This window comes from Salvia hispanica, chromosome 2 (assembly GCF_029641045.1).
Source record: "Salvia hispanica isolate PSC_SH4W2 chromosome 2, Shi_PSC_v1, whole genome shotgun sequence".
NCBI lineage: Eukaryota > Viridiplantae > Streptophyta > Magnoliopsida > Lamiales > Lamiaceae > Salvia > Salvia hispanica.
This window is the reverse complement of record NC_142693.1, coordinates 8,167,240-8,191,126: the sequence shown is the minus strand read 5'-3', so window position 1 is coordinate 8,191,126 and position 23,887 is coordinate 8,167,240. Positions and strand designations below refer to the sequence as shown.

Below are 23,887 nucleotides of genomic sequence, written 5' to 3'. Positions count from 1 at the left end.
TTGATATAGAGCTTGAAAATTAAATAAAAAAATTGCATAATCAAAATTTCTAAAATTACTTTAATTTTTTTTTCAAAACAACACATGAGAGATGGTTAATCATACCCCCAGCTATCCATAAATATATACTTCCTCCGTTCGCAGTCTAAGTGGAGCATTTCTAATTTGATGCGAAATTTTATATAATGTTATATGCGAGTAAAGTGGAGAGAAAAAAGTAAAAGAAAGAGAAAAAATAGAAAGTGATGTTTCTATATTGATAAATGTATCATTTAGAGTGAATATCTGATTTTCTAAATACAAAAATAAAGTGTAATGTGAATCCCTTTGATATAATTTGATAGTAGAATATGAGCTTAATGAGTTAGTTGGGTGTATGGTTCTCTTACTAAAAATGAAAAAAAGGTAAATGTAACCTAAGAGCATCTGCAATCCGACTCTTAGTTGTTTCCATCTCCTCTTGCTGAGACGAGATAGATAATAGACCAGGCTGCAAGCCTCCCACCTCCATGATATCTCGCCGGAGGGAGAAATTTTGGAGATAGCTCGCCACGTGCCCCACACCCCTACGTGGCAAGCTTGGATTTGGTTGTGATGCCCACTCGCTGGTCCGCAAGTAGGCGTTGTTTATTATCATTTTTTTTTTAATTAGAAAATTCAAAAAAATATCAAAATTAATAAAACTTTCCCAATTTCCCAAAAGTTAATGTTTTTATAGCCGTGTTTTGGTCAGATTTTTTTTATTTATCAAATTCATCCTAAAACTCTTCTATAAATACCCCGTGCCTCAATTGAAGATGGCTAACTCAAGGGATGTAATTTTTCTTTTTTTTCAATAAAAATTTAAATTTGAATTGAAATAGTGATGAGATAGTTTTGAAATAAAGGGTTGCAAGTGTTATCTCTTGATAAAGAGATGGAATAAAAAGTGATATGAGGCCCATGAATAATACGGAAATGAGATGAATTGGAGATATGAGGTTGTGGATGCTCTTAAATGATAGAAACCCTGAAATGGCGAAATAAGATTATTTTTTTTAACACTTAAAAATAACAAAATAAGACTTTTTTCGAAGAAATATAATATTATTTCTATTTTGATAAATATGTCAGTGAAACGATTCCAAATAAATAAATAAATATATTTTTAATGTCAATTGTTTTTCATTTAAAATTGCTCAAAAGATAAAGTGAGATTTATACCCATTCGTCTTATTGAAATAAGTTGAATTTTCTTTTCATACCACATGCATATTTATCAATTTATGGAAAAATTTTCTCCTTTTTTACTATGGACCTTATCATTCACCATATTATTTGAAAAGAGTACATTTTTCCTTTACTCTTGCTTTCCCAATTATTTTATAATACTAATAAAAAAAGTCTCATTGGCAAATGACATATTTTCATGGAGCATTTTCACACTCCAATTATTAAAAATGTAAATAAATCTCTTAAAACGTTGTGAAGATGCAAAGCGAAGTGGAAGAGGCACCTTTCCAATTCTGTACCTTCTATAAATCCATATTTTCCCTTTCACATTGCAGAGCTGTCGTAAATGGCCGGAAATGGAAATCGAAATGGAAATGGACGGGCAATTGGGATCGATTTGGGGACAACGTATTCGTGTGTGGCGGCATGGCAGCACGACCGCATTGAGATTATACCAAACGACCAGGGAAATCGCACCACGCCGTCTCAAGTCGCTTTCACCGCCGCCGAGCGTCTCATCGGCGACGCCGCTAAGAATCAAGTGGCCAACAATCCCATCAACACTATTTACGGTCACTTTTCTCTTTTATTTATATAATTATCAACACTTTTTTCCGGTGTTTTTCTCAACTCTATATTTTGTTGGCTTCTCTTGTTGAATTGTGTTACACAGATGCAAAGAGGCTGATTGGTTGCAGATTCAGTGACCCAACGGTTCAGAGAGATATCATGTTTTGGCCATTCAAGGTCATTCCTGGTGATGGGCACAAGCCTGTGGTTGTGGTAACCTACAAGGGGGAGGAGAAACGGTTTTCGCCTGAGGAAATCTCCTCAATGGTGCTCACTAAGATGAAGGATATTGCCAAGGCATATCTTGGATCGACTGTCACCGATGCTGTTGTGACTGTGCCTGCTTATTTCAACGACTCTCAGCGTCAGGCCACCAAGGATGCCGGAACCATTGCTGGCCTTAACGTTATGAGGATCATCAATGAGCCTACTGCTGCAGCCATTGCGTATGGTTTTTACAAGGGGGCTGCTAGCTCTGTGGCAAAGAATGTGCTCATTTTCGACTTTGGCGGTGGCACGTTTGATGTGACTGTGGCCACGATTAAGGAAGATGTCATTGAAGTGAAGGCTACTGCCGGCGATACTCATCTTGGAGGCCAGGACATAGACAACAGGATGGTGAATCATTTTGTAAGCGAGTTCAAACTCAAGAAGGGTAAGGATATTAGTGGGGATCCAAAAGCTATTAGAAGATTGAGGACTTCTTGTGAAAGGGCAAAGAGGATCCTTTCCTCCAGTTTGGAAACACCGATTGATATTGAATCGTTGTTTGAGGGGATTGATTTGTTTTCAACTATTACTCGTGCTAAGTTCGAGCAACTTAACATGTATTTATTCAGCAGGTGTATGGAACTGGTGGAGAAATGCGTGAGTGATGCTAAGATGGATAAGAGTAGTGTGGATGAGGTGGTGCTGGTGGGCGGGTCGAGTAGGATTCACAAGGTGCAGCAGATGTTGCAGGAGTTTTTCGAAGGAAAGGAGGTGCGCAAGACCATTAATCTAGACGAAGCTGTGGCATATGGTGCTGCAGCGCTAGCTGCCAAGTTGAACGGTGAAGGCAATGACAAGGTGCAAAATGTAGTTTTTGTGGATGTTACTCCTTTGTCACTTGGTATTGAATCCAATTTGGGTGTGATGGATGTATTCATTCCGAGGAATACACCTATCCCCACAAGGACAGAGAAAATTCGCTGGACGGCCTATGACAATCAGACCAGTGTGCCATTTCGCGTGTATCAGGGTGAACGAAGCAAGGCAAGGGACAACAACCCGCTAGGCCAATTCGAACTCCAAGGCATTCCAGCAGTGCCCAGAGGTGCTGCTAAATTCAAAGTGTGGTTCGACATTGATGAGAATGGTATCACGAATGTGTCAGCCGAGCACATTGGAAGTGGGTTGAAGAACAAGATCACCATTACCGGTGCCAAGCGCAAGCTGCCTAAGTATCAGATAGAGAAGATGGTGAAAGATGCAAAGAAGTACAAGAGGGAGGATGAAGAGTATATGACCAAGGTTGGTGCAAGGAATGATTTGGAGAATTACGCCTACGACATAAGGAACACCACTAGATGTGCAGCCGGGATTGAAGCAGCCGACAAGATGGAGATAGAGAAGGCATTCGAGTCTACAATGAAATGGTTGGAGTCAAACAAACTTGCTAATGTTGATGCTTTCAAAGAGAAGATAGAGGAGCTTGAAATGATTTATAATCCCATTGTTGCTAAGATGCACTCTGCTGGTCCCAGTATTGTTGAACTGGATTAGGAGCATCTCTGTAATGGCATGATCTTGTGCAGGGTCGTTTTTTTTTTGGCTGATTTCCATTTTTGTGAATTACCACTAAATAGTTAGTTCAAGTTTTGTTTTTGGCACATTTAATTTTCTTATTTTTGTTAATAAAATAATAATTGTAGGGATATATTGGATCTAGGTTTAAGGAAAAATGGGAAAACGGGATTATAGAGATGGAAAGCAAATAGGAGTACAAAAAATAGTTCAGAAAATGAATAATTTTCTAAACTAAACCATGGACAAATGTATGTATCCCATATCCGTATAAGTAACAAAATATTATCATTATTTAATTAAGAGTAGTAATTTAATTATGTTGAGATAGTAGAAAAACAACGATTTGATAGACATTTTACATATGCTATGAATAAATTAAACTAATGTCACATACTTGTCTTACACTTATCTCATATCTTACACATTAATAAGATGATATATGATATATTGCTAACTTATTTCTTAATTGCTAATTATAATTAGTTTAAAATTATAGTAATATTTTAGAGATTTAATAGTCTACAAATTTGCCATGTATATTCATTTTTCTAATTTTCAATATTAAAAAGGTAAGAATAACTATCAAATTTAGAGTTTTGGATTGCACTGTCAGTATAGTGTTATAAATATATCAACACAAAGACATGACAATCTCAATTCTCAACACGATTTCATATTGACATTGTGCAAGCATTATATTGACATATTATGTAAGTTGTGTTGATTAAATATAACTGTTTTACGAAATATATGAACATTTACAAAAAATTTCTCAAATTTGGACATTAGAACATATGCATGTAGGATCTTGTTGGAATCCCTATAAAATTATCTTTAATTTAATACTCCCTCCGTCCGACTGAAGATGACTCACTTTTCTTTCTGGTTTGTCCCAATCAAAATGACTCATTACTAAAAATAGAAAGACCTTTCTTACTACTTTATTCACTTTCTCTTACTTTACTCTTTACACTTTTCACACAAAATAAAGTTGCATAAATTTCTGTGCCGTCCAAAGAATGGGTCATCTTCCTTGGAACAGAGAGAGTATATGTGCGAAAAAATAATTTAAACGAGATAGTTATATGCAATTAAGTTTTGAGATATTTTTTAAAAGTAAGTTATATTTCATCCGTCCCACAAGAATATGCACTCTTTCCTTTTTAATCCGTCCTATAAGAATATGCACTTTCTAATTTTAGAAATACTTTTTCTCTATAATGATGATGAATCCATTCTCCACTACAATACTTTAATTACTTTCTCTCTCTTATACATCTCTTTTACTCTATCATTTGCAAAAGTGCATATCCATTTGGGACAGAAGGAGTAACTAATTAATTGTTACTTGACATAAATACGTTAATTGATATTTTCTACACTGTATTAATACTCGAGGCTGAATAATCTTTACTTTTGATTTGATAAAATTAAACATCTATCATTTAATTATAATTAATAATTTAAGTGTGAGTTAACAGTATAACATACCAATAAGACAATCCAAATAAGACAGTCCAATGAAACTATGGTGTGTCATGGCTAATGTCGATATAAAATAATTTTCTACTCGCATGGCCTATACATAGATAGTACAATAAATCCTAGTCGATTGTTATCAAAATCTGTATCTGCCATAGTTAATTAATAAATACTACCTAAACTAGGACAAAGACACGCGGCCTCCCTCTATAGAGTCTAGAGCTTATCGATCACTAGGTTCGTACATAGTTTATATACGTTCCTGAATTCTGAGTTTCTTGTTCAAAATTACACGGTTGCAATCTAATTAAACTCGTTTGCATCAATGGCCGGAAAGGGAGAAGAGCGGGCGATCGGGATCGATTTGGGCACCACATATTCGTGCGTGGCAGCATGGCAGCACAACCGCATCGAGATTATAGCCAACGATCAGGGCAACCGCATCACGCCCTCTTGCGTCGCTTTCACCGAAAACGAGCGTCTCATCGGAGAAGCTGCCAAGAATCAAGTCGCCAGTGTTCCAAATAACACCGTTTTCGGTCAGTTTTCTTTTTTCTTCTATACACTAATTTACCCCGTTTATGGTCAATATTATTTCTTCTATACACTTAAATATTACTATTCCGTCCCTCGTTGCATGTCCTAATTTTTCATTTTACGAAGTCCTTTATTAATCGTCCCCATTGACTCGTATATCCCCCGTCCCCTAAAAATAAAAACTTTTGAAATAATACATCTTTTAATGCAAAAATGGTATAGAAAGAGATGGATACAAAGAAAAGCGAGTTAGTAGAAAATATGTCTCACTTTATTAGAGAGAAATATTTTTTCTAAAATACTCCCTCCGTCCTACAATAATTGTCACGTATCAAATTGGAGTATTATATTATAAATGGTATACTCCCTCATTAGATAGAACTTTTTAGGGGACGGACCGAAAATATAAGAGTTTCTATTTTTAGGGGACGGATGGAGTATTAGTATAAATAGTATACAAAGGTAGGTTCATATTCTACTATTTTTATTTATAATTTTTTTCCTATGCATTTCTTAAAACTCATCACATGTCAAATTGAAACATATAATGGGGGGCGGAGGGAGTATGTCTTTCATTCATGCTAGCTAGTATTTCTTGGTCAAAATAAAACTAATATATACTACAATTGGGTCTTATTCTAATGCTTATAGCACCCTAATCCAAAATCAAGACTAAATTTCCACCCTTGGATTTTAAAATGAGTGGATGAGATTAAAGCTCACAAATCTCAATAAATAGTAGACAAAATATCAACAAAAAGGTAATATCGTCATTATGTTATCATATGATAATTTTCGTGGGTGTTTTTTTATATCAACATTGTGTATTACAAATATCAACAATATGATATAAGAATATCAACATTAGTACAAGAAAATATCAACACATATTTATTGAGATTTTTACATGGTTTTATTGAGATTTTTTGATGTATTTGTTGATAAAAATCTGGGTATCAACATTTACGAAAACTAAAATAAAAAATATCAAATTTCATCATCCGAACGTCGTCGGAACATATGCAATTGAGATCTCGTTGGAATCCTTATTAAATTATCTTTAATTTGATATATTTTTTGCGAAAAAATAATTTAAATTGAGAGAGTTACGTAAATTTAAAGATTTGAGATGATTTTGAGGAGAGAGAAAGTAGTTAGTTATAATTACTACATATAGGATTTGACATTAATACCCTTTTAATTTAAATAATAATTATTTAAATTTAAAATATATTACACTTGACATTATATTAACCACAAGATCTTCTAATCTAATGGTTGAAAATTGGTCTCAATTTGGGATTGGTAATTAGTTAGCAATTGATTACATCCTTACTACAATTTAGTAAAATGAACGAAGGAAACATTTCAATCGAAATAACTAAATATAACTAACGAGTCGAGGAAACCCTATTTATATATGCAATATGACACATTCCACCTATTAGTTCCTATTAGTGCTTTCAAATTAGCGTACCATCTTAAGGCTAAACGACTTCCTCGTAATATGTAGAAACACCTCAAAGTATCAAAGACCTCTTCCAAGTGAAAGCCCAACGTTTTCGAAACTTTTTCCTTATCATGTTGTATTTCTATTATGTGAAAGAGAGATTGGACTTTTATTATTACTATGTTGTGATTGTGTTATATGAGAAAGATATTGAATGAAATTTTTTTTTATTTTCAAGTTGAATAGCAATTCTTTTTATATCGCATGCATAGTTTCTGGTGTTCTATAACTTGTTGCATTCAACTATATGATATCACTTCTATTTCTACTCCAATTCTTTTGTAGTATTATTTCTTACTCCTCTTTACAGATGCAAAGAGGCTGATTGGCCGTAAATTCAGTGATCCAACGGTTCAAAGTGACATAAAACTATGGCCATTCAAGGTCATTCCTCACCCCACTGACAACAAGCCTATGATAGAAGTGACCTACAAGGGAGAGGAGAAACATTTTTCAGCTGAGGAGATCTCTTCAATGGTGCTATCCAAGATGAAGGGTACCGCCGAGACCTATCTTGGATCATCTGTCAAGAATGTTGTCATAACCGTACCTGCTTATTTTAACGACTCTCAGCGTCGCGCCACCAAGGATGCTGGAACTATTGCTGGCCTCAATGTTGTAAGGATCATCAATGAGCCTACTGCAGCAGCCATTGCATACGGTCTAGATAAAGGGGGTAATGTGGCTAAGAATGTGCTGATTTTCGACCTTGGTGGTGGCACGTTCGATGTGTGTGTGGCCATGGTTGAGGCTGATATCATTGAAGTGAAGGCTATTGCTGGCGATACTCATCTTGGAGGGCAAGACTTTGACAGTAGGATGGTAAATCATTTTGTGAAAGAGTTTGAAAGGAAGAATGGTAAGGATATTAGTATGAATCCGAGAGCTATTAGGCGATTGAGGAGTGCTTGTGAAAGAGCCAAGAGGATGCTTTCTTCCACTTCCCAAACTAATGTTGAGATTGAATCTTTGTTTGAGGGGATTGATCTGTTTTCGGCTATCACTCGTGCTAGATTTAATGAGCTCAACATGGATTTGTTCAACAAGTGTATGGAACTGGTTGAGAAATGCCTGAGTGATGCAATGATGGATAAGACTAGTGTGGATGAGGTGGTGCTGGTGGGCGGGTCGAGCAGGATTCCAAAGGTGCAAGAGATGTTGAAGGAGATTTTCAATGGGAAGGAGGCGTGCAAGGCCATTAATCCAGACGAAGCCGTAGCATATGGTGCTGCAGTGTTGGCTGCCAAGTTGAGTGGTGAAGGCAATGAGAAGATGCAGAATGTGGTTCTTTCGGATGTTACTCCTTTGTCTCTTGGGATTGGATGCTCTGGAAATGTGATGAAAGTAATTATTCCGAGGAGTACACCTATCCCAACGAGGAAGGAGAAAATTAGTCATACCACAGAGGACTATGTGAGCAGTGTGTCGTTTCAGGTGTATGAGGGTGAAAGAAGCAAGACAGCATACAACAATCTGCTAGGTCAATTCAGCCTCCATGGAATTCCAGCGGCGCCCAGAGGTGTTGCTAACTTCAAACTGTGCTTCGACATTGATGAGAATGGTATCTTGAATGTGTCAGCGGAGCACATTGGGACTGGACTGAAGAACAACATCAGCATCACCAATTACAAGGACAAGGGCAGACTGTCTGAGGAACAAAAAGAGAAGATGGTGAAAGATGCGGAGAAGCACAAGAGAGAGGACGAGGAGTTTAGGGAGAAGGCGGAGGCGAGGAGAGATTTGGAGAACTACGCCTATGACATGAGGAACAACACCAGATGTGCAGCTGGGATGGGAGCAGCCGACAAGGAGAAGATAGAGAAGGCTTTCGAGTCCACCATGAAATGGTTGGGTTCGAACATACTTGCAAAAGTTGATGCTGTCGAAGAGAAGATGGAGGAGCTTAAGAGGATCTACAAACCCATTGAAGCCAAGATGCACCACAATCCTAGTATCAGGAAGGGAATTAGTATTAAGAAGTGGATTAGGAATGTAATGTCGTCATGATCATGTGCATGCTCTCTTTACTTATATTTTTTCTTGTTGGATTCCTTTTTTACATTAGTGATAAGTTGGAATTTATTAAAGTGATAGTGCTACTATACATGTTAATTTTAGTAAGATTTAAAGGAATAATAATGCTAGAAACCTGTGGCAGATTTCACACAATTTAGGGAAGTTATAACATAATTGGAATTAGCTCAACATTCGGTCATCAGCTTACATATTCAGTTTTAATATCATACTTTGTAGAACATTAATATGATTTATATGACTGAACTTGAATAATAGTACTACTACTATTTAACTTTTATTCTCTTTCTCTCTTAGTCTTATACTCCCTCAGTCCCTTCATAATTGAGACGAAACTTTTTGGCAAAGAAATGTTGAGTGTGTTAAATAAATAATAAAAAAGATAGAGAAAATAAAGTAAAAAGTGAATAAAGTAGAGAAAATAAAGTTACTATATATGAAAATGACTCAACTACGAGGGAACTATCCAAAATGGAAAAATGACCCAACTAGGAGGGAATGGAACTCTGGTACTTACTCCGGCGACCCTGATTGTACCAAGTTACAAGACTGCAGATTTTAATTGAGAAAACAAAGAGAAAATATTATATCTCTTCATCCACAAAAATAAGTTTTGACTATTTTTGTAGGTATAGGATCGTTATTTTAAGAAACTTTCTTCTGTTGATTCTTCGTCAGCTGAGCCTCCACTTCTACAACCTCAAGAATTATCAAATGATAATAAAAATAAGGTTGATTTAGAGAATCTCCCAAGTGATCCAGGAGAACGACCTGATATAATGAGTTATCCACCAAATTTAATAGAATAAGTTCGTAGAGCTAACTTACTTAAAGGTCCATGTCAACCACGTAATCATGATTATCGTCCTACAGTCGATGGAAATCGAAAACGTAAATTTGTCTCACATTGGTTTGATCAATTTAAAGATTGGTTGGAGTATAGTACTACGAAGGAAGCAACTTTTTGCTTATATTGCTATCTTTTTTCAAGATTCCACGGAAATGGACAAGATGCTTTTACAGTCTGGCCAAGAAAGAAAGATTAAGAGATCATGTTGAAAATCATAATAGTGCTCACAACAAGTGTAGATTAGCATGTGAGGATTTGATGAATCAAGCCCAACACATTGATGTCTCTTTAGCAAAACAGTCAACATAGTCTAAGCTTGATTACCCACCTACGATGAAATGCAACGATTGTTTCTCTTCATTATCTTATAATGCAAGGATTGCCATTTTGCGGTTGATAAGACTAATTTTATGCATTGGTTATGGGGTTAAATTCTGTAATTTCCCGGGTCTAACAAGGTTTTGTAAGCCAGGTGTGTAGAGAAAACGCCAGATCCAGGAAGAAAGGAGGCTGGCAGAGAAAGTGAGCCGAAAGAAGCAAATTCACTAGACGGAGGATCATCTTGGAAAAAGGGCAGAATGGGGATTACAAGGAAGCATCTAGAAGTTCTCCTCCTTATAAATAAGAGCACGCGACTTACATGAATCATGATCCATCATCTTTTAGTCTTAGCTCAGTTTTCTCACACTCTACACACACACTTGGAGGATCAGTTTGGGGGTTTTACGGTTCATAGTTTCATCGGAGTTGTGTAACACCGTCTCTACGTGAGGCGAAGATACAATCTAATTTCTGTTTTAAGTTTTCGTTCTGGATTTCCCGAGACTTCGATGTCCGAAGCTCGGCCTTATTTTGTTAAAATTTCTGTTGAATCTGCACTTGGTTAGCTATGGAAGTTGTTGCTATGGTTTCGTTTCATGTAATTACTGTTTTTCTGTTTACTTTGGATGCTTTTAGCGATTGGTCTGAGTTTTGTAGTTGAATCGTGTGGAGATCGTAGTTGATCGTTTGAATCTGTGTGATCGGAGTTGGAAAATTGCTGTGGTATGTTGTGGATGGCTTGGATCTGGAGCGGATGAAGCGTCCCGTGTTTGGATTTTTTCATTTCCGCATGGTTTTGATGTTTAGTTTCTGTTTTCTCATTTACCTCGTCTAGCAATAGTAGATCTGCTTAATCTAGATATTAATCGTAGTTTAATGGTTTAATTCAGTCTGCTCTGCTCCATGTTATAATTTCACTATGTTTTCTCTGCATTTTGTGATCAAGGATCGTTGGAGAAGATGAAGCTAGTTGTTAGTTGAGCCTTTAGTTAGTTATTTTGCAGCTTTTCATCCGTACTTTGCTAATTCGGAAAATGGTCCACACGATGTGTCTTTCCTCTGTCTAGGCATTTTTAGGAAAAGTTGTTCATCAGGTCTAGTAATATGTTATCGCTGAAGTGTTGTCTCGTTTACATCTTGTTTTCGTCATGCATGTCTTCGTTATATTTGCCTAGGTCTAACTGTTAGTATAGTTTGTTTACATTTCCGCAGTCTAGTAGTTAAGTCTCAACCCCAGAAAATGTGTGGCAGCAGCCAAAAACAGTGTCATGATCCTCTTGCATGTTTACTTACGCCTCTATCTCTATGGGATTCGATCCCTACTTCCATATACTAATCCTCTTTAGTACAGTGGGTTGAGGGTTTTGAAAAACAGGAAAAGATTGTGTGCCCAACGACCGAAGGTTTCAACGATCCTCTGAGTTCCTAGACCTTATGATCTAGTGGATTCTCTGGATCTGAGAAGTCTGATATTATTTACAAAACACACGAACACTTCTTCAGGCTCTTCAGCGGTCATGATGAGTTAGAAGAATCATTATGTCAAGGTAATTTTCTTGAGTTCTTGAAAGTTATTTATTATTTCAATGAAGAGATAGCTAGTGTTGTGCTAAAAAATACTCCCGATAATCTCAAACTTATATCATATCACCAGATATTCAGAAAGATATTATAAATGCATTTGCTGTTGAGACAACAAAAGCTATTGTACATGATATGGGAAATGAATTTTTCTCCATATTAGTCGATGAGTGTCGAGATGTATCTGTCAAAGAGCAAATGGGTATTGTGGTACAATATGTGGACAAGAATGGATGTGTTATATCTTTGACAAATGGGTATTGTGGTACAATATGTGGACAAGAATGGATGTGTTATAGAATGTTTCTTGGTCTTGTGCATGTTAGTGATACAGCTGAAACAGAGAGAGAATATTATTAAAGAGATTGCAAGTGATGAAATAATCACGAGAGAGTACGATCAAGAAATGTCATTGAAGCAACCTGGAGATACTCGTTGTTGTTCACATTACGGTGCTCTTGTCAACTTGATACATTATATTCGTCTATTGTTGATGTTCTTGAGTATGTTGGGGAGAATGGCCATGAGGATTCACAAAGGGAAGAAGTTGATGTGTTAGAAATTATAATAGTTTTGAATTTGTCTTTGTGTTACATCTTATGAAGCAAATATTGAGAATCACACATGAACTCTCTCAAGTGCTACAAAAGAAAGATCAAGACATTGTGAATGCAATGAATCTTGTCAAGGTAGCAAAATCACGTCCGCAAATAATGAGGGAAAAAGATTGGGATGTATTGCTTACTGATGTTTGTAGGTTTTGTAGCCAATATGAGCTGGTTATGCTTGATATGGAGGATGAGTTTGTAGCTCGAAAAAAAAGAAGACGTAGAGCTGAGAATATGAAGAATCTCCACTATTATCGAGTTGAATCAACGTTTTGATGAAGTCAACGCATAACTTAGTTTTATGCATGTCATGTTTTGATCCTAGGAATTCATTTTTTACATTTAATTTGGAGAAGCTGCTTCGTCTTGCATGGTATTATCCTTTTGAATTTTCTGAAGTTGCTTTGTCTGAGCTTGAAAGTCAACTTGAGAACTTTATTTTCGATGGTGCGCATAGGTAAATTTTTTTCACATGTATCAGGAATCGGAGGTCTTGCTCAAAAGATGGTTTCTACAAGGAAACATGAATATTTTCCAATTTTGTATTTATTAGTTAAGTTGTCATTGATCTTACCAGTTGCCACTGCATAAAGAGTATTTTCAGCAATGAAGATCATCAAGACTTCTCTATGTAATAGCATGGGAAACCAACTATTGAATGATTGCTTAGTTCCTTATACCGAAAAGGATGTGTTCGTTAAAGTTACCAACGAAACTCTCATGCAGCGATTTTAGAAGATGAAGAATATAAGACAAATGTTATGACGTGATTGTATTTCTTTTACATTTTGAACCTTATAATTTAATTTATGTAATTCTTTTTGTAGTTTAATTTTGGACCCCATGATTAAATTTCTAGCTCTGTGATAAGGCTAATTTCATGCATTGTTTATAAGGTTAAATTCTGCAATTTCCCAGGTCTGCAATTCTGCAATTCTAACAAACCTTTTTGAGCCAGGTGTGTAGAGAAAATGTCAGCCCCAGGAGGATTACAGAGATCGCCTGGTGAAGGAAGCTGGCAAGGAAAATTGAGCAGAAGGATGAAGAGCCACTAGACTGAGGAGCATCGATTGGAGGGCAAAATAGGAATCACAAGAACAGTCTAAAAGCTCTATCCGCTATAAAAAGGAGCACACAATCTACATGAAGGATACACTTGATCATCATTTTTTCTAGCTCCTAGCTTAGTTTTTCTACCTTTTCTACACACTCACTTGGGGGAAAGTTCAGGGGGGGTTCTCGTTTCATCGGAAGTTTGGGTGAAACACCGTCTCTACGGAGGCGAAGAAACGATTGTCTTTAATTTTCTGTCTACTTTTGGTACTCGCCGAGTCCTCGCTGTTCGAGGCTCGGCTTTGGTGTTGTTTCTATCGTTGGATATCTCGTATTTTGCAATGGATATGTCTGTTTATGTTTTGTTTATCTTATTGTGTTGTTTTGAGTTTGATTTGCTGATCTTTGTTGGTTGATCTGAGTTTAAAGCTGTTTTATAAGAAATCTGTTGTTGATCGGTTAAATCTACGTAGATCAGTGAGGATCAGAGATGGTAATGGTGTTTGGTTGTTGTGGATGGCTTGGATCCGGAGTGGATTAAGCGTCCCGTGGTTGGATCTGCTTGTTTGTGTTTCATTTAGTTGTTTAAATTCTGCATTCTCATTTTACCTCGTCTAGTAGCCGTAGATCTGCCTTAGTTTTAACTGTTCTTCGATTTTGTTGCTTTTAATTCCGTCTGCTTTGCTTTGATTTTCGTTCTTGCTCTGTTTTAACTGGTTGTTTCATGATAAATGTTGGAGAAGATGATGTCGCTGTTAGTTAGTCCTTTAGTTAGTTATTTTGCAGCTTTTCAATCGTACTCTACCTTTTTAGAAAATGGTCCCCACATTCAGTTGCTTTCCCAGGTCTAGGTTAATTTAGGAAACTGTTCGTTTAATCTAGCAATTGTCTCGCTCCATTTCCCTTAATATGCATGTTTTTAAGTTTCTTTCTAGATCTAGCTGTTAGAGTAGCATATTTCAATTACCAAGTCTAGGAATTAAAGCTCAACCCTAAAATTGCGTGGTAGCAGCCAACAAAAAAATATAGTCCCCAAGTCTTTGAACATGTTACTTGCGCATTCATCTCTGTGGATTCGATCCCTACTTCCACGTACTAGTTTTCCTAGGTAAAGTGGGTTGAGGGTTTTTGAAGAGGGAGTTAAGGTAGTGATTGTGTGCCCGACGACAGGTAGCTCATGGTTCTCTGAGTTCCTAGACCCAGTGTCTAGCGGATTTCCTGGACCAAGGGTTTTCTTCATTATTTTTAAGAACACGCTTTCGCTAGCCATCATTAGCTTCTAAAAAAAAAAGCAGTTCTTCAAATGGCGCCGTTGCCGGGGTTGGATAGCGTAAATTGTTTACGTGTTTGAGGATTTGGTGTATATTGTTTAATTTCTGTTATTTGTTTTTCTTGGCAGTTTATGAGCAAGGGCTCACGATTTGGGAACTAGAGTAACCCGTCTGGGTCAAAGGACGCTGAAGTCAAGTGGCAGGTTAAGGAATCGACGTCCACCATCACCACCAGATCAGGGTTTACGACAGTAGATCCATTCCCATTTGAATCAAAAAGTGAGAAGGAGTGGAACTCGTCAGGAGGAGAGGACCCAAAGTCGTTTACAGAAACAGAGCACTCCGAAACCGAGGAAGATGGAGACGTAGATATGGCACACTTGGAGGATCCCAATCCAGAGATAGGTTCACTCACCGCGCATCTGGACGGTGAGCCTGCCCATGCCATAGTCTCAAACCAGCGCCAGAGGGCCATTGATATCAAGAAAAATGTGCTGGGTGTTTTACCTATATTCTCTGGACGAAGGAATGAATGTCCTTACGAATTCCTAAACGAGTTTAGTAAGCTGTGCAGTATCCAAAAGCGACCCAACGGGGCTACTGAGGAGGACTACCGTTTGCGTGCAGTCCCGTTTGCCCTTAAGGGGGAGGCTACACTTGGCTGCTGAGGCTCCCACCAGACTCGATCAACACATGGAAAGATTTCAAGCTGGAATTCCTGGATTATTTCTTCCCGTCCAACAAAATAAATGCCCCGAAGAAGGAGATTCAGGAATGCAAGCAGGATTACGATGAGTCCCTGAGTTAATACTGGTCTCGATTTAAGGGGCTGCTCGACGCCTGTCCCAACCATAGGATAATGGAGGCTGAGACCTTTTACTTGTTCAATGAAGGAGCTAATCCTGAGTCGAAGGACTTAATGAATTCCTCGAGCGGGGGGAATTTTACAAAAAACAAGGCAAGTGAAGCACGAGAGATTTTGGGAAGGCTGATCGACGCAAAGAAGGCCTATGATCACCCGCGTATCATGAGGAGAGGTTCAGCAAACGCAATTAAGGAACAAGAAGGAGAAGGAGTTGGGGGCATGATAGATCGGTTGGAGAAGGCACTTCTTAGTGCGATTGATAAAAAGAATTCCCCGACCTCGTAGGAGAAAGAGAAGTCGCCCGGTCCAGAGGAAAATCAACTCCAGCTTTATTATGGTCCACCACCCGATGGAGAGTTCCAAGCCCAAGCAAATGTAGTTGGGAATTGGAATCAAAGTAATCAGAATACAAGCTGGAATCAGTGGAAGATTAAGGAGGCACCATGGAGAGACAACCCTTGTTTTAGATGGGGAGAAGGAAACCAACAGCTCCAGCTCCAGCTACAGTACCCAGGTCCAGCAGAGAACCAGCAGAACTGGTCTAACCGTGGTCAGGATGGACCCCAACATAATTCGAACTGGTCAGGGAAAAACCAGGAAGGATCGAATAATTGGAGTTATCGCAACCAAGGGGACCAGTCCAACTGGAACAACAAGAACCAGAGTAATCAAAGTAGCTCTTATGTGCCGCCACATCAGAGGAACGCCACCGGAAATAATCAAAATTTCCAGCATGCACACCAAGAAAATCAAGGGCCAGGGAACCAGTTCAGCAACAATCAAGGAGGTCAGGGTAATTATAGTCCAAGTCAGTGGAGCGGACCGAGCCACAATCAGGGGTCAAGTTCAAATCAGTCGAACTACAAACCTCCGAGGAACCTGGATGAGTTGGTACATGACCTAGTCAGCTCTCAACAACACATGCAGAACAATATGCAGACAAACAATGATGTAGTGCACAAAATCCAAGATGCTCAACAGGAGCATAAGTCTGCCATGGATATGTTGGCCTAACAGATGTCACAATTGGCCACTTCGTTGAATGAAATCAGGGGACACGAAGGAAGGATACCAGCTTGAGTAAAACCACCTAACCGAGCAAATATTAGTCAGATAACTTTGAGGTCATGACGGGGCTACGAAGGTCCGGTGATGAGAAAAGATGAGAATACACCTCTATTGACGAGCAAGGAAGGAGAAACCCCTGACCTAGAGGATACTGAGGTAAGCAATGTCAGAGTAGAAGAAGGTTTTCAGAAAGGGGATCTGGAGAAACCACTATCTCAGATGGCCGATCCATTTTTCTTAGACCCGGAGCCTGAAGTGGAAATTGAGGAAGGAAGGAAAGAAGTCAATGAGTCATCCGTCTCAGGTCTGGCAGGGACGTTGAAGCGTACAAAGCCATTTCCTCATCGAGGGGAAGCCAAAAAGAAGAAGGACGACACCGAAGACTTCATGGAGATTTTCGGCAAACTGGAGATCAACCTGCCCTTCCTACAAGCTTTGAAGCTGCCTACATTCAGTAAATTCATCAAGGAGTTCATAGCGAAAGACCAAGCCCGACGGGCAAAATAGTAATTGGTGAAAATGTGTCAGCTGTGATACAGAAGAGGAGGATGCTATCAAAATGCACAGACCCAGGTATGTTCACTTTGCCCATTTCTCTGGGTGATATTAAAATTGAGCATGCTATGTGTGATCTAGGAGCTTCAATAAATGTGTTACCACTTTCGATATATAAGAAGTTGATAGGAGTAAGTCTGGTGGATACCGAAGTGGTAATTCAGTTAGCCGATAGAACATGCATTTCACCCGAAGGTGTGTTGGAAAACGTGATAGTGAAAGTGCATGATTTCCTGTACCCAGCTGATTTTCATATGATAAAAATGAGTGATAATGAATCTGCTGAGTCTAGCGGGGTGCTATTAGGGAGACCATTCTTACGCACCGCTAAGACTATGATAGATGTGTTTGATGGAACAATATGCCTGGATTATCATGGGGAAAAATATACATTTAACATCGATGAAGCCATGATGAAACCTTTGGATGTTGAGAATTTGCATTCTGTCGATGTCATTAACCCCCTGGTCCAAAAATATCTTGAGACTGAATTAATGCAGGAACGGTTTAACAACTCGGAGCTGAGCCAGTCTGTTGATAAGGAGGTGGCAGGATGGTGTGAAACTTTTTTTACTCGGAACCTGACAGATGAACAGATCAATGAAGCGATCATGGCATTATGCCACCAACCACTGTCATTCGAGTCTACGTGGTCTGTTCAGGTGAAGGGTCTAGACGAGGGAACCAATTTAGATGAGATAGCAACAAAGAGTCTGGAGAAAAACCCCCTGCCCCAGGAAGCTGACAAACCGACTAGGTGGACAAAAGGAAGGGGAGGATTTGGAGTGTGTAGACCATTTGATTGACCTTAAGCTTGTGGGGACGACTGCTTAAAAATTTGAACTAGTTCATGCCTATGTGTTTTATTTTCCTTAAGTGTTAGTGTCTTTGTTTCTTTTTCTTTCGTGTTAGTATCTAGGTCAAGGAGTTTACTTTGGTCAGGGAATAACCATGCATCGAAATTTGCCTTATTTCTCTTTTTCTTGTCTTTATACTTGAGGACAAGTATGGTTTAAGTGTGAGTAGTTTGATAAGGCTAATTTCATGCATTGGTTATAAGGTTAAATTCTGCTGCAATTTCCCAGGTCTAACAAACCTTTTTGAGCCAGGTGGTAGAGAAAATGCCAGCCTCAGGAGGATTACAAAGATCGCCTGGTGAAGGAAGCTGGCAAGGAAAATTGAGCAGAAGGATGAAGAGCCACTAGACTGAGGAGCATCGATTGGAGGGCAAAATAGGAATCACAAGAACAGTCTAAAAGCTCTATCCGCTATAAAAAGGAGCACACAATCTACATGAAGGATACACTTGATCATCATTTTTTCTAGCTCCTAGCTTAGTTTTTCTACCTTTTCTACACACTCACTTGGGGGAAAGTTCAGGGGGGGTTCTCGTTTCATCGGAAGTTTGGGTGAAACACCGTCTCTACGGAGGCAAAGAAATGATTGTCTTTAATTTTCTGTCTACTTTTGGTACTCGCCGAGTCCTCGCTGTTCGAGGCTCGGCTTTGGTGTTGTTTCTATCGCTGGATATCCCGTATTTTGCAATGGATATGTCTGTTTATGTTTTGTTTATCTTATTGTGTTGTTTTGAGTTTGATTTGCTGATCTTTGTTGGTTGATCTGAGTTTGAAGCTGTTTTATAAGAGATCTGTTGTTGATCGGTTAAATCTACGTAGATCGGTGAGGATCGGAGATGGTAATGGTGTTTGGTTGTTGTGGATGGCTTGGATTCGGAGTGGATTAAGCGTCCCGTGGTTGGATCTGCTTGTTTGTGTTTCATTTAGTTGTTTAAATTCTGCATTCTCGTTTTAATTCCGTCTGCTTTTGTTGCTTTTAATTCCGTCTGCTTTGCTTTGATTTTCGTTCTTGCTCTGTTTTAACTGGTTTTTTCATGATAAATGTTGGAGAAGATGATGTCGCTGTTAGTTAGTCCTTTAGTTAATTATTTTGCAGCTTTTCAATCGTACTCTACCTTTTCAGAAAATGGTCCCCACATTCAGTTGCTTTCCCAGGTCTAGGTTAATTTAGGAAACTGTTCGTTCAATCTAGCAATTGTCTCGCTCCATTTCCCTTAATATGCATGTTTTTAAGTTTCTTTCTAGATCTAGCTGTTAGAGTAGCATATTTCAATTACCAAGTCTAGGAATTAAAGCTCAACCCTAAAATTGCGTGGCAGCAGCCAACAAAAAAATATAGTCCCCAAGTCTTTGAACATGTTACTTGCGCATTCATCTCTGTGGATTTGATCCCTACTTCCACGTACTAGTTTTCCTAGGTAAAGTGGTTTGAGGGTTTTTGAAGAGGGAGTTAAGGAAGTGATTGTGTGCCCGACGACAGGTAGCTCAAGGTTCTCTGAGTTCCTAGACCCAGTGTCTAGCGGATTTCCTGGACCGAGGGTTTTCTTCATTATTTTTAAGAACACGCTTTCGCTAGCCATCATTAGCTTCTAAAAAAAAGCAACTCTTCAAATGGCACCGTTGCCGGGGATGGATGACGTAAATTGTTACCAATCGTCATATGCCTTTAATAAAGAAACTAAAAGGTAATTATGTGCTTCTTTTAGAGAAACAACAAATCCTCTAAAACAATAAAATATAACGTACAAAATTTCAAACAAATTCAGGAAACATGCATTTGATTCACTTCATCATTTTCTCAAAGAGTTGATAATCAAGATCAATCAGCTTATCATAATCACAAACCATAAAACTATGAAAGCATGCAGTAAACTCAACAACTAATATAGAGGCAAAATGACACTTAAAAATCATTTTCAATAATGATTATGTTGAATCGTGGTCCGGTCAATGCAATTTGACGGATCGTTCAACTGACGAAATATTTAATTTTGATAAAATTAAAGAATTTATAATCGATCTACGCTCCGAGTAGATGATTGTGCTATATTCACTTTCTCTAAACCGATTCCCGGTGACTGAGAAATAATATATGAAAGAATGTCACGATATATGGAGATATATAATTAATTAATTAATTAATTAATTAATTAATTTTGGACACGTAAATAAAACAATGTGGCAATTGAGCATACAGAGAAAGATTCGTAGAATGCATGCACATTGATCGGGTTGTCCAGATATATTTCTAGAATGAACAACTACGTGAGAGGTGTCTAGATACATCCGTCTAGGTTCATGCTCCATATTTGACGTTTGTAATGTCTGTAACGTTTCGACCGTTACAAATTAGCTTTAATGGCATGTTTGACTCCACATCCTCCCATGGCCTATAAATAGTGGTGCATATTCTTGCATTCTACACACTAAGACATTTCAAGACATACTTGAAATCTCTACACTCAAAGCGTTCTCTGCATTCATAAGCTCTCTCTCACTTTTGTGCATTGTTCTTCTGTCGAAGCTCTGCCCTCTCCTCCATCCAGTTCGTCGGAGCTCTGCTGATAGCGGTGCTGCTTCATCAGAGACGTAGCCATTTTATCTTTGGGGAAGAAACGTCAATCCGAAGAGCACTATCGGGACGTATCTCGTCTTGCAGAAAGAGGACTCCTCGACTCGGCTAACAACTGTTCACGGTTTATTTATTTCGATTTCAGTATTGTAATTTGGTTTCAGTTTTCCATTTACATTCCTTCTTTGGATTGTATTACGCCCGGTTAGTGTTTATCTCTTGTAATCCAGAAACCAACAGATTAAAGAGAAACTAATTTGACAGACAAACATGCAAAACCCTAGAATCAAAATTAGGCAACCTGAGCTGCCCGACGGTGAGAGAACTAAAGAAATTCCCCAACAAGGTGGCATCGGGCACGGGCAACCCTTGAACCAAACCCACCACCAATCCACCGAGGAAGCTATCCCCACCCTCGTCGGACTTACACATTTTCAGATTTTTTACGGATGCAGTTGGAGAGTGAGTGTACAAAAATTCCCCTTATGCATTTGAGGGCAATTTTGTCCGAAAAAGTGTTTGGCATATATAAGTGGTTAGACGAGCAAAATGTATAGTATAGGAACCACAAAAGTGCATTTTAAAGTATATGAACCTCAAATTGTGTATCCGGTATAGTATATGACCTAAAAATGTAATTCAATCTATTTATTGTTGAATCAAAAATGGCGTAGAGCTTTACCTGCTAAACACTGAATTACATCCGATCATAATTTGAGCATAGTTCCATAGAATACACCCTCTGTCCCACAAGAATATGCACTCTTTCCTACTTAGTCCGTCCCACAAGAATATGCACTCTCTAATTTTGGAAAGTCTCTTCTCTCTAATGAGGTGAAACTCATTCTTCACTAACAATACTTTACGGCCATGTTTGGTTGCATGAATTCTTTTTGGGAAAGTAATCTGATTCCTTAAATTTTAAATTCTTGTGTTTGTTTCGGTATTTAATCAAACTGGGAATGTAATCAAAATCCCGGAACAAGAAAAGTTAGTACAACTTTCCAGGATTCTAAATCCTAGCTTTTCTCAGGTATTCTTTTTCCCAATTTTTGGATTCTTACATATTTAATTATTTAATAAGTTCAATCTTATACTACAACTATTATTATTAATATTATTATTATTATTATTATTAAATAAATAAATATTTTAAAAAAAAAATAATTTAAAATTATGAATCTTACTCTACTTAATTTAATTATAATAGATAACTATAAATTACGCTATAACTATAATAATAATAATTATTATTATATTATTATTATTATTATTATATTTATAATTATTAATAATTACTAATATAATTATTTAATTTATGTATCATAATACTATTATTAATAAAATGTTATTAACATTTTATAAACTAATTAATTAACAAAGCTTAATGAAATTTTGAAATTATAAATTTTATTCAATTATAATATCAATAAATATTTAAAATTATAAGAATATGTTTATATATAGTTATAATAATATAAACTAATAAATGAAGAAAATCCAAATTAAATTATTTAAAGTATCATTATAATAATAAATAAAATAATAATATATTATAATTTTTTAATTAATAATTTATTAAAGGAATCTTAATATAATATCAAAATTATTATTATTATTATTTAATCAAATATGAAATTTAAAATCTTGATTTTTCCAAACCCCAGAAACTTAAGATGTTAGGAATCATATTCCAAGGATTCATTTTCCTAGGAATCATTTTCCTTGCCAACTTTACTTTCACGACAACCAAACATGACCTACTTACTTTTTCTCTCTACATCTCTCTTACTTTACCAAATTTACATTTAAGATCGTGCCGTCTCCAAAGTGCATATTCTTTGGGGACGAAGGGAGTATAAAACAAAATACAAAAAGATGTTAGGGGATATATTGGAAGAAGAATAGAATTTTAAATGGTATAGTATCCATCTGTCCCAAGGAAGATGACCCCTTCTTTGGGCGACATGGGGATTTATGCAACTTTATTTTGTGTATGAAGTGAAGAGAGTAAAATTAGAGAGAATGAATAAAGTAGAAAGAAATGTGTTTTCATTTTTAGTAATGGGCCATCTTGGTTGGGACAAACCAAATGAGTTATCTTCAATGGGACAGATGGAGTATTATTTACCTAAAACATCTATACCCCATTTTTTCTAAAATACTATTTTCTCCCTAATAAATATGAAACATTTGTTTTTCGACACTAAATGTTATGCAATGTTAGTTAAAAAAGAAACAGGAAAGTAAAAGAGTTGAAAAAGTAGAAATTATATTATTTTTATTTCAGAAAATGTTTTATTTTTATGGGACAACCCAAAAAAAATATATTTTACTTTTAATAATACAGGGGAGTATTACACAATTTGACATTATTTTTCGTTCAAAACTCCTCAAACGGTTAAGTGGGACCTACTACTACTCCATTTTATCAGTCACAATTCAATAGGATTATTTAATACTCCATTTCTGAAAATTTATCACTTATTTCTAATTTTGTACGTTCTTAAAAATTTGTCATCTTTAATTTTTATCATTTTTGGTAGTAGACCTCACATTCCACAAACTCATTCTTATTCACATTTTATTATGAAATATAAAAATAGGATTCATATGCCACTAAATTTTTCAACCCACTTTCTATTACGCCCTCCATCTGAATTGAGTCATTTTTTCTATTTTGGCCAAAATAATTGAGTCATTTCTATTTTTGGCAAAAAAATAACCATCTCTCTATTACTTTATTCTCTCTTAATTTATTAACTATCCACTTAACTTAACATAATATTCTTAATCTCTGTGCCAAAAAAAAGCCGTCTCTATTAACAAGAAACGGTACATTTCTTAAAATCCGTGTCGAGTCAAATGATGACAAATTATTATGGAAAGAGGGAGTAATTGATTTAAATAGTTTCTAAAACCCTAAACCCGAGTGATGGAGTGTATTGGGAAACAGAAAGAGGATGTTATGGGATTGATGGAGTATATTTTGTAAAGTTGGGATTTGGTTATTCAAGCTCAATTTACCATTTTTTCTCTCAATCCATTTTCCCTCTTTCCAAACTACACAAGTCTTACCTAGCTCTATCGGTATCGAATGTTTAGAGCATCTCCAATGGAGGCTAGCGGATAGGCTAGCCTATCGCGAGTGCT

At 37.1% G+C, this 23,887-nt stretch overlaps 2 protein-coding genes and 1 pseudogene across 2 annotated transcripts; all 3 read left to right on the top strand.

Moving 5' to 3' along the window:
• The first annotated feature begins 1,489 nt into the window (after positions 1 to 1,489).
• Positions 1,490 to 3,651, top strand: LOC125186139 (heat shock cognate 70 kDa protein-like). Its single transcript, XM_048082475.2, has 2 exons — positions 1,490 to 1,784; positions 1,886 to 3,651. The coding sequence occupies exons 1-2, from the start codon at positions 1,559 to 1,561 to the stop codon at positions 3,544 to 3,546; spliced, it is 1,887 nt and encodes a 628-aa protein (XP_047938432.1). The 5' UTR covers positions 1,490 to 1,558; the 3' UTR covers positions 3,547 to 3,651.
• A 1,712-nt stretch (positions 3,652 to 5,363) lies between these two features.
• Positions 5,364 to 9,179, top strand: LOC148931516 (heat shock cognate 70 kDa protein-like). The gene is made up of 2 exons (XM_089066194.1): positions 5,364 to 5,591; positions 7,410 to 9,179. The coding sequence occupies exons 1-2, from the start codon at positions 5,378 to 5,380 to the stop codon at positions 9,104 to 9,106; spliced, it is 1,911 nt and encodes a 636-aa protein (XP_088922320.1). The 5' UTR covers positions 5,364 to 5,377; the 3' UTR covers positions 9,107 to 9,179.
• Positions 9,180 to 10,872: 1,693 nt separating this feature from the next.
• Positions 10,873 to 13,258, top strand: LOC148931515 (uncharacterized; annotated as a pseudogene).
• The last annotated feature ends 10,629 nt before the right edge of the window (positions 13,259 to 23,887 follow it).

Excerpts from the sequence above, each read along its gene's own strand:
- LOC125186139 (XM_048082475.2), top strand. The coding sequence starts at position 1,559 with ATGGCCGGAAATGGAAATCGAAATGGAAATGGACGGGCAATTGGGATC. Across the intron at positions 1,785-1,885 it reads TCCCATCAACACTATTTACG|ATGCAAAGAGGCTGATTGGT; the intron begins GTCACTTTTCTC and ends TGTGTTACACAG.
- LOC148931516 (XM_089066194.1), top strand. The coding sequence starts at position 5,378 with ATGGCCGGAAAGGGAGAAGAGCGGGCGATCGGGATCGATTTGGGCACC. Across the intron at positions 5,592-7,409 it reads TCCAAATAACACCGTTTTCG|ATGCAAAGAGGCTGATTGGC; the intron begins GTCAGTTTTCTT and ends TCCTCTTTACAG.